General features: G+C 33.6%; 1 protein-coding gene across 1 annotated transcript; it reads left to right on the top strand.

Annotated features, from left to right (window-relative positions):
• The first annotated feature begins 9117 nt into the window (after window positions 1-9117).
• LOC117176648 (piggyBac transposable element-derived protein 4-like) lies at window positions 9118-9741 on the top strand. The gene has a single exon (XM_033366901.1). The coding sequence runs from the start codon at window positions 9118-9120 to the stop codon at window positions 9739-9741; it is 624 nt and encodes a 207-aa protein (XP_033222792.1).
• Window positions 9742-11687: the final 1946 nt, after the last annotated feature.

Below are 11687 nucleotides of genomic sequence, written 5' to 3'. Positions count from 1 at the left end.
AGAGGGAGCTCTTCTTAATATTTTGACACCAAAATCATGTCGATACACCTTACCGACTGCGAGTAAAGCCACCCACGCTTTAACTTGACAGACTGTACGTAGCCCGCGAAAATTGAAAATTCACCTTACTTTTTGAACACACCTCGTATGTGTCAACAATTCAGTCGCATATGCGCCGCATGGCGTGTCAAGATGAATGCGTTGCATATGTGCCGCGTGGTGTGTTAGGGATATATAGAGATCAATATTGCATCTAATTACATACTTACTATAGGCACACTTTTTCTGGATGATGTCAAACTGCTTCAATGGAAGCGTAAGCAATAACCCGCAATATAACCGTGATCGGGTGCTGCACGAACTGGCACGAAACATAAACAATTAAAACACTTACAGAACTTTCATCAAAGATGCTTGCAATGAACCGCTCATCTAAGAAACCCTGCGCACGCACAACTTAAATGCGCGTGCGATATTCTAAACGGCAAAGTTGTAGAGTAAGCTATAGAATATATTTTTAAAGCAAATGTCTTTTTAGATAACATAAAGGAATAAACAAATTATTATACCTTAAAATTTCGACTACTTGATACTGCATCAAAGCACATTGTATAAGTTATATAATCTTTAAAAGAATACTTTTAAGCATTTAGGTTTCTTACACTTTAATCATTTATGGCACGTTTGAAAAAAGAACTACCTCGTGTAATGGGTTTTTCTATTTCTAGTATGGCTCGAATATTTTTTCCTTAAATATTTGAAAGATTTATCAATTATTCAAAAGCAATAAACACTAAAGAAATTTAAAGCGCAAAAATGCTTTAATAACCTTGATGACAAAAAACGATTTTCTTCTAAATAAAAACCTCCATCAAATGCGCAGTTGTCAATTTATCTAACTCTTTCATATAATAATCTCTAAGTTTTTAGTGCGAAATAACACTTCTTAGACAATAATTTAAAATATGTGAAACAACGAATTAAGTTTCACTTATTTGACAAAGGACAAAATAGTTTTTGTCTTTAAATATTTAAAACGCTTAAAAGCGATCCAAAAGTAACAAATAATAAAAAAAAGTAAAGTTCAAAAATGCTTTAATACCATCGATGACAAAAAAATAATTTTCTGCTATAGGAAATCTTTCATAAAACGCAAAGTTTTCACTTTGTCGGAATTCTTTGATCATACTTTTTTGTACTCAGTTTTAACCCTTTAACGGCCGAATTATTTCCACCCACTTCCTATCCAAAATAACAACTCTTTTGGTGCGTAGTAGGGTCTCAGATGATAAAAAAAACGCCATAGTTCTCACTCCACTCGAAACCACCCTTAAGGCCGAAAACCACCCTTAAGTTATAAAATGAAGTTGGAGGACTCTTGATAGGAATATTTATGAGGATAGATCATAATTTATTAGCTATTTTACATAGACTGCATAGACTGATGGAGAAAAGAACAGAAAACGAACGTGCGCGAGTTGCATCCCCATTGCTACTAACCCCCCATCACTACCAGGCTGCAAGCGCTTAAGGTACGCAAGCCCGGCGCGGATCCAGAGGGGGCACGGTGTCTTGCCCCCCCCCCCCCAGTCCAGACTCGAATTTTTCAAATAAGATAATTAAAGTTTATTATACATAATACTCGAAAGCGAATTTCTTCCTTGAATAAGGTTATAGAGAAAACATCGATTCTCAGCGTGCATTTTTTAAATGTAGCGTCCATTTTATATCATGTAGTTACGTACAGATACTCTGGTAACGTATATCAATGTTACAATGTATTCCCAACACTGGCGCAGTCACTCTTGCATCGTATCCACATGCGGCAAGAGGAGAGCCTGACAGCCAATGTAGATTCCCAAACATGTAATTCTCGCATCCAATCAGGGCCTCGAATTCTCTCATAGATGTATGAGATATCATTTTATTGTGAATAACCATTTAAGTTGAACAGGGAGCGAACTTAGCTGATTGCGAGATTTGCGAGGTTACGTTTTACAACAATCAACAATAATAAATATTTTATTTCTGAATTCTGGCTATTTTAAGGCGACTTTACTTTTTTGAAGAGAATTTTTTTCAAGATTCTACATTCTTGGCTTCGTTATAAAAAGAAAATATTTGCTGATATGACACCAAAAGTTCAAGCTGATACCAAAAACTGAAGAAATGCGAAAATCAACTAGTGATTGCATACATTAAAAAAAAGGACTTAAAAAATCCGAAGATTGTGCTTTTAAAAAATGCAAAAATGTCAGAATTATTTAACTATATATTATATTAATTGATTCTTTAATGAAAAATGTTTAAGAGGCCAAGCACGAAATATATATTATCAATCGAGAAGAAAGAAATTAGGTTCTGAAATATCATGATTCAGGGTAACTGCTGGACCGGGAAACTGGGAAATGACCGGGAATTATTTTAGACCGGGTAGTGATAGGGAATTTTTTCTTTGGCCGAAAATTTTACAAGTTTTTAAAAGAACTTTTTATACATTATTAAGTATACCGTTGGTAACATTCTATAATTTTCTCATTTGAAAATATTTAAAAACATGCCGGTGACAGAGATTGTCCGATAACGTCTTGGAAAAAAAAACTAATTTGCGGTGTTCACTGTATCTCGGTCTGAAAATATCTGAAATCAAAAACCATTTAAATTTAGCCAATGTATCATCAAATCCTCCCCCAATGTTCTCTAATTACCTTTTTTTGCATTTAAAATTTTTTATGGTCATCTAAAGTGTAATCTGCTATTTTCCACTAAAAATTGCACCATTTTGGGGGTGGAAAACACATTTACTGTTAAAAAAAAGTGTCAACTTAACGTTGGAGGGAGGTATTTTATAAGTAGAAAATGTGTACCAAGCTTGAATTGAATCAGTGAAGTAGTTTCAAAATGTTCAGTGAACACGGACTTTGAAAAAGTAGTTTTGAAAATGACGCATTTAAAGTTTTAGAAGCCCCTGTCAGTGCTGTAGTGTTAGAGAAGAGGAGAATAACTAGACAATAACTTCGATAGTTTTGCTCAGATCGTCTTAAAATTTTGGAATTACATTCTTGAAATGCTTAACAATAAGAAAAGACAAACGAAAAAGTCGATTTTTTGAAGGTAGCAAACCTCCCCTCCCCCCCTTATGCTAAGCTAAATTGTTAACTTTTTCAATCATGAAATCATTAAGTTTACAATGTGTAATTCTAAAATCTTTTACCATAACTATTTTCCATTTTAGATTTTAATTTTTTAGAGTACATTTTCCATTTAAAGAATTTTAAAGGGCAGTTTTGAAGGCTTGAGGTAAATGTGCCAGTCTTCGTCAATGCATGGATTGTCGGAAGATGGGCAGTCTTCAACATACAGTAAGCTGTCGTGTTCTTCGTTCTCAGCAAAAATGTTTTTTTCTTAAACGCTATTGCCGATCACTCACACATCGAAGTGCCGATAACTGAAGCAGCCAGGTTTCTGACTTGCCGATAACCCCTGCATTCTCGTCTTCATAAATTCGAACTTCTAATAATATACAGTCTAATAGGATATGTTACAAGTAATAAGTAATTTACATTTCTAAAAGTACGCTCTATTCTATAAAACCCACTTCTTAAGCTTCAACTATGTTTACTATAGTTTTTTAAGCATTTGAAATCTGAAATTCGCCCTAAGCTTCCGATAACTGGCACACTTACCTTACTTCATATAAGATTAAAAGCTTGTGCGATTGAAATTTTTTGCCAAAAAACGTTTTCAGTTCATCAACTGCAATTATAAATTCATTAATTATTTTTAAAATTGATTGCAGTTCGTGTATTCGAAATTGAACAATAATTGAATGATTTTATCATGGAGAATAGACATAAGGAGCCCAAAGTCCTGTACATTGACTTCACCAAAAACGACAATTTTTCTGTCGGATGTACAAGAACGTATCGAAATGCTCAATCTTCCCGAGCGCGGCGCTAGTTTGGCACGGGTATGAATAGCCGCCGTCATAGTTTCGTGTGAATATAACCTCAAGGCTCAAAGAAAAATACAAAATTCGTAAATCGTTGAATTAATTTCTTTGAGCCATGCCAAGATTATTGAAATATAAAAACTGCTACATTTAAGTGAAAGTTTGGTACCACTGCGATAATGCGTAAGCATACAATATTTAAAACTGGTAAGTTATATACTTATTTTTCATATCACCATATAATATTACTTAACTCATCCATTGCAGGATCACATCGATTAAATGTTCCGCGATTAACCAAATTCTTAAAATCTTTTTTGCATAAATAATAATTGATCTATTTAAATGAAATATCACAATCCTTCATATGTAATGCAAACTGTGTCAATGTCAACGAATGTAAACATAGGCAGCTGCCATTTTGTCCCCGTGCCACATTAGCGCCACACACGGGCACGAAAAGTATTGTAACCATGCCCATACGACAAAAATTTGCTCATTTTCGGTTACGCTACTTTAGGCTCCTTATGTCTATTCTCCATGGATTTTATGAGGCGATTCTAAACCAGTTAAAATTAAACAATTCACAGATTTTCACGTTAAAAATTGAACGACTTCAATTCAAAAGCCTCTGTAGCTAATTAAACGAAAAACTTCCGACAACAACTTTATAAGCATTCTGTTGTTTCAGTATAAAATATACCATTTTTACACTTTTCAATTTAAACATTTATAATCAAGAAAAAGGTACATTTTTTAACAGTCAGCAATGTTTGAGTGTTTATTTAAAATGGAATATTAAAAACTAAACAATTGAATCGTTAAAATTTCAGTGAGCTAAACTCTAACTTAGAACGTTACAATGTTAATTTCATTGGTCTGTTCAAAACATTTTTATTTAGAAGTGAAAATATTGAATTTTGATGTGTGAATAACAGATAAAAAATGTATTCATTTAGAAAAAGTGCGAGTAAGTTGAGGAAATACTTACAATTTGTTTTATTAAAATTGTGAACCTTTTAAAGATTATGAAAGGTTTTAATATAGTCAAAAAATTGTCTTAAGATTTCTGGTTAATTCAAAATGATCTTTTTATTTCGAAAAATTAATTTCAGCAGAATATTTCGGAATATTTCAAAACAATACCAAACTTTGAGAAATAAATAAAAATTGAATAGTTATGAATTTGAAAAAAATTGGAATATGTTTAAGAGATATTTAGAAGTTTTAAACAAGTTCAAAAATAAGTTGAAACTTTAAAGGATGTCAAAAAATTTTAAGCAAAATGTAGATTTTTTAAGATTTCAAAACATAAAAAAATTTATTTAGATTCCTTAAAAAATCGAGAATAATCTTTTATTTTGAAAAATTAATTTCAAGAGAATATTTTAGAAGATTTAAAAAAATTTCCAAAATTGTAAAAATAATAATGTAAAGATTCCAAAACATTAAAAAGAAAATGTAGATTTTTAAAGAATTTACTACAAAATTTATTAGGTTTTTAGGTATTTTAAAAGATTTCTCAAGATGAAAATAATTTAACTTCTAATTTAAAAAGTGTTCAATAAAAAATTGTAATCTTTTAGTTTTTAACGTTTTTAACTTAAAATTGCTTGAAATAATATAATTTTTGAAAATTCATAAACTTGTTGATTTATTCATCAATTTAGGAAAATGGAAATGATAGCGCTTATTTATAAATAATACAAGTTTTGATTCGTTAAAACGATATTCTCATACAAATATTTTTTTAAAAACAAGAAAAAATCTGCCTCAGCCCGGATTTGAACCGGGAGAAAAATAACTTTAAAATTATTATTTACCTCCCACTTGAGAGTGGAGGGGAGAGGGAAATTATTGTGTGCCCCTCCCTCTAATGATGAATAGATGAAAACGAATATATTCACTTCGTTCGAATAAACATCATGATGAAAATTCCCAAATACCTGATATTCCAGAAAATTCTGAAGATGATGGGGACAGTGATTCTCCAGATGAGCATGACGATGAATCAGAACCCTGTAATGAGTTCGATTCAAATTCTGATTCAGATGGTGAAATCGCTGGAACTCGTGAGCCCGAAAGTGATGATGAATCACTGGAAGTGAATGAGGATTGGACAGAGGATACGAGTTACTTCGATGCACTAAATGAAAATTTCTAAGGTGATCCAGGAGTAAAGTTGAGATTCAGTGCTAATATTCAAGGAATCATTTATTTTTCCCATCTGTTCGCTACAGATATTCTGAATCCGCTTCTTTCAGAAACTCACTTGTATGCCAAAATGAAATCTCCACTTGTTTCTAATTCTGTCGGAGACACATCTTAGTCCGGGGAAATTAGACTTTTTTCCAGAAAAAAAATATGAAGTTTTTCTTTCTTCAGGATCATATCCCTTATGGCATTAGAAATTAATACCAAAAAAGTTCCCCATCGGATCGGCGCCGCATACACCCCTAGCATCGAAAAACATCCATTAAATGGTTAGTAGTACTGGTTTTGGCTATTATATACGAAAGGATGTCTCGGAGGACAAAAATGAATAGAAGTGAAAGTATTAAGAATCGAAATGGCAATAAAAAAGGTCTTATACATTTTTGCTTTACAGGTCATAAGTGATGCGTAATCAGCTCCAGGAGTGGGGGGGGGGGTTGTTTTGGCATGTGGCGGGAAATGTACTTGCGCGCTTAGTTTTTGGCCCCTTACTCATAAACAGGTAATGTTCGGACAAAAATGCATAGAAGAAAATTTGTAGAGCAGAAAATTTCCTTTCCGGACTAATACAATTTTTTTGCATTACATCAATTTGGAAAGTCATAATTATTTTTTTTTGTTCACTTACAAGCACTGGGACCTCATTTCGACACCATTTCTAAGGTAGAGTTTTTGTTGCGTTTTTTACTGTGGTTTCCCCTGTAGATCTATTCCATTCATCTTCGGTTGATAATATTACTCGGAATAAAAATAATCTTCTTTTGGGTACAAAATGTTAGACAGTGTCAGTGCTAGTTTTATACTGTATCATTGGCTTATTTTAAGTTTTGACTTTGCGAATGAATATTGCGCTAATAATAATGTGCCTTATCTTCAATTATACCTTCTTTATCAGCATCTTCTTCTGTATTAAGACAACCTTGACCTTGGCAGTTAAGGCACATGAATGGACATCGCAGACAAGCTTTTGCGCATGTACATCGCTTTCTACACACTACAGCGGCAGAATTACGCGGAAGTCCAGACAAAAGGACAGCATGACTGGACTGACTCAAAGATTAGTGTAAAGAAACAAATCTATAATTATTCAGACTGATGTCAGAGAATGGATTCTTAAATAATGCCAAAATAAATCGTTCCCCCGCGGCTGCAACATCATTATGTGTAGAAACAGGGTTGTTGAAAAACGTGACAATATCTTCAAGTTTTGCTGAGAGCATATCCTTCCTGAGAAAAGTAGTCGTTTTTAGTTTTCCGTGCCCAAAGAAAGAGGATGTAGTATCACACCCGCTGAATGCATAAGCAAGTAGAACTGATTCCTTGAAATTTTTCAAGAAGCCACTGTTTTGCAAGCGTTGTGAACTATAAATTCGAGATTTAACATTTCCTTGTCCTTCTTTCAAAAAGAATATATCTTTTTCTGCTGAAGAGAGAGCAATTATTAAAACAAGAAGATCGAAATCTTGTCCGACTACAATCAGATTGTGTTATAGCAGTCTGAATAATTGTATAAATATACATTATATATATATCCATCTTTGCGAATTTCACTCACCCGTCTAAGATTGTCAATTCCACTTTTTACATCGACTTTCTCACCTAAACTTAAACTTTTTTCCCATATAAAACATTTACTTGCTGAAGCCATGGTGAATTTCAAAACACAACCGCCTCATAGTACTTCAGCACCTTTACTGCTTACTCTTCTGTAAAACGAGTGGATAGAGAGGGTCCCTTTCTTAAATCTACGGGGTGTAGTATTTATGTGGTTTCGCATGCGATGAATTGTTTATTCCGTCAGTTAAAGATGCTTGGGACCCTTAAAAACGAGTTAACCACGTATAAGCCACTTTAACCGAATTCTTAGAGATAAGAGTTCAAGGTCTGAGTAAAGCAATCTCTAACAGAAATAATGGGTTTTATAAGAAAACTTAAAAAGGCGATTTTCGAATCCTTATATATTCAACTATGGAATGTTAAATTACATTTTTCAAAGAATTTAATCCTTCAAATGTAAAACACAATATATAAAAACGCACAAAAAACTCTACAATACAGGTAGTGTGACCATAGAATCCGAGCGCTTGTACGTACACTTAAAAAAATGAATGATGATTTTCCAAAGTAATGTAATGCAAAAACAATGTATCGGTCCGAAAAGGAAATTTTCAGCTCCACAAATTTTCTTCTATGCATTTTTGTCCAAAAACTGCCCGTATATGAGTTATGGGCCGACAACTAAGCGCGCGAGGACCTTCCGCGCTACTCGTCGAATTATCCGCCCCACTCCTGGAGCTGATTACGCATCACCTATGAGCTGTACAGCAAAAATGTATGGGACCTTTTTTATCGCAAATTCTATTCCGAATATTTTTACTTTTATTTATTTTTATCCTCCGATGCACCCTTTCGTATATAATAGCCAAAAACCAGCGCTACCAACCGTTTAAGGGACGCTTTTCGAGGCTAGGGGTGTATGCGGGTCCGATCTGACGGGGAACTTTTTTGGTATTTATTTCTAATGCCTTCAGGGACATGATTATGAAGAAAAAAACCTTAATCTTTTTTTTCTGGAAATCGACCTTTTTCAAGCTAATTTACCCGGACTAATCTACAAATCAACCAAAAACGACCTGGACAGACATTTGTGCTTATGAATTGCAGGCATGGATTGGTATACATATTCTTAAGTTGATTCATCGACTCCCAACATTGAAAATTATTATGGCACAGATCCAGCTTTGAAAGTTAAAACAATATTCAACGGCATGACGCGTGGACGTTTCAATGAAATAAATGCATCAATTCATCTGAACTCTAATGACACTGCGCTTCCTTAAGAAGACCCAAACTTCGACAAAGTACATAAAGTTAGGCCTCTCGTTGAAGAACTCAATAAAAATATAAAGAAACACTAAAGTAACTCGGAGACTCTCGCAATAGATGAATCCATGATTCTATTCAAAGGACGTTCATATCGCAAGCAGTATAATCCCATGAAGCCAATAAAAATAGGCTACAAAGTTTGGTGCTTGGCAGATTCCAAATCAGGGTATGTCCTGACGTTCGCAATTTATACTGGAAAGTCCAATTCGAGTCCTTCACCAGGCGATACGCTAGGTGAATGGATTGTTATCAATCTGTCCGTCCATCTACGAAACACTGGGGTCTTGGTTACCTTCGATAACTTTTTCATGTCCATAAATCTTATGAACGAGCTGAGAACCAGAAAAATTTACGCAGTAGGTGCAGTCAGAAATAACCGTAAAGGCTTATCAGGTGCATTGAAAGAAAAAACGAAGATGAACAGAGGGGAGTACACCTATAAGACTAAAGGATGTGTCGCAGCAAATAAAAGGATAAACTCTATGCCTGTTTTTATGTTGACAAACGTCAACAATCCTGCTGCTGTTACTTCTGTCAATAGGAAAAATAAAGACGGTACAAAAAGTACTGTTCCTTGTCCAGCAGCAATCTCTCATTATAACACTCGTATAGGAGCCGTTCATCGTTTTGATCAGTTCAGAGAAAGATACGCTATAGGAAGATTCACTCTAAAAAAGTACTCCGAGTAGAATAATCTGCGAACAATAATATCAGTTCGTGCAGCAGTTCTGCATGCGTTTTTTCCGAACTTATCGTGGAAGGCAAGGAGACTCAAGCTAAAAAAGCCACTCCGAAAAAATATTAATTTCACTATGTATCCATTCAAATGAGGGGTGATGTTCCGATGAAGGGTTGTTATAAGGGATTTTGCTGTAATTTGACGTGAGTATTAGAGTTTTCACATCTGAATCTAACTTTATAACGAATTTGATGAAAATCGATCCTGTTTAAGCCTTTTTATCTATTTTAGGGGGTAAAAACTACCCCTAATTGGAACTCAGGAGGGTGTACATAAATTTCTAGGTTCTTATTATAATCAGTATTTTCAAGAGCTTTCGGAAACCAATTTCCATCGAATTTGGATGAATGTTCAAATTTACACTTAAATAAGGAGTGCAAATCACCACCGGAATCGAGCCCTAAGGGCTGAATTTTTTGGCCCCCTTTCTTAAATCGTTTCTATGGTCTTCACCATGGGATTTTGCTTTTTCACGAATAGCCATATTTTTTTGTGTACCGCTGCGACTATATTCGTGACATGACTACAAAAATTACCTCGAAAACAAGGTGGTTTTTGTATTTATAGTTAATAGATTTCAAAGAGGGTGAATGAATGCTTCTGCTTTCTGAAAACAAGAAACACATAGTATATGGATTTTTGGACACGTTTTTGGGACATATATGTCCCAATATATGTCTGCTTAAAAACTGTCTAAAGCTGATAAAACGTAAAAGAACTTTCAAGTTCAATGACGTTTTAATAACCTCAGTGACAAAAAACATTTTCTGCTTTTTGAAAACCTCTGTAAAACGCACAGATTTTGATTGATCTAAAAGAAAAAATGGATACCTAGTTTGAATATTACCTATTTCAAAAAGTGCTCGATACCTTATTTTTCTTTGGAATATAAAATACTTCAAAATCAGAAGGAAAAAAAATTCTGTAACGAAAAGTGGAGTGCAAGAACTTGCAGGTTGAAAGTGATTCGTACGGTGGTTGGATGAAAATTAGTTTTCTCCTTCCTCCTTCCATTTACAATTATTATATATTTTAAATGCCTAATTATCGATTTGTTAATTATTCTTCTATAACACGAAATACATTCTTAATAAACTTTTAAAACATGTTATTGAATTCCTTTTCCTTGAATATTTTTCTTCAAAAAGGCACAACATTTTTTTTAATTATCAACAAAATGTAATAATTGTAATTTAAAAAATTGTAAGCTTTGAAACATTGTTTTATTTTGCTATATATTTATTTGTTATTATTTACCTAATGGAAAATAATTATGTAAGTATATTTTCTATGATTAATGAATTACGAGTATTTGACTGAAAAACTTAATTTTATTCATTTTATGAAGAAAACTTAATTTTATCATTTTATTAGGAAAACTTAATATTGTTAAAAAAATTAAATTCTATTAAGTTTTTATAAATACACATAGTTACGATATCCAGATTAAATCTATTCTTCCCTTTTTTATATATAGTCTATATTTTTATATAGTTTTCCATTTTTTATGACTCTTTCTTTCGCATTTTCAGTTCCCAGATTATGGTACGAGGGTAGTTCAATAAGTCCTTAGAATGACCAACAAATGGCGCGCGAATCGCTCCAAATCATCTGTTTTCAGTCAGCACCACTCCCGACTAGATATATGGGGCAGTCACAGTCCACATCTTCTGAGTTTACGTGTTTTTATAACCAATTGAAAAAAAATTGTTCGTTAAGAAAAATGGAAAAAAACTAGTTCAGAGCGGTAATCAAACATTTTCATTTAAAGGGTTTGAAGGCATGAAGGGTTTAAAGGCATGAAAAAGCTATCGGCAAGATGGGTGCCGCGTTTGCTCTCAGCTGAGAATAAACGCAATAGAGTGGTCGCCTCTGAGGCTCTTTTGGCGCGCATAA

The sequence above is a fragment of the Belonocnema kinseyi genome, chromosome 7, assembly GCF_010883055.1.
Source record: "Belonocnema kinseyi isolate 2016_QV_RU_SX_M_011 chromosome 7, B_treatae_v1, whole genome shotgun sequence".
In the NCBI taxonomy this organism is placed as follows: Eukaryota; Metazoa; Arthropoda; class Insecta; order Hymenoptera; family Cynipidae; genus Belonocnema; species Belonocnema kinseyi.
This window is presented reverse-complemented; position numbering and strand designations above follow the sequence as displayed.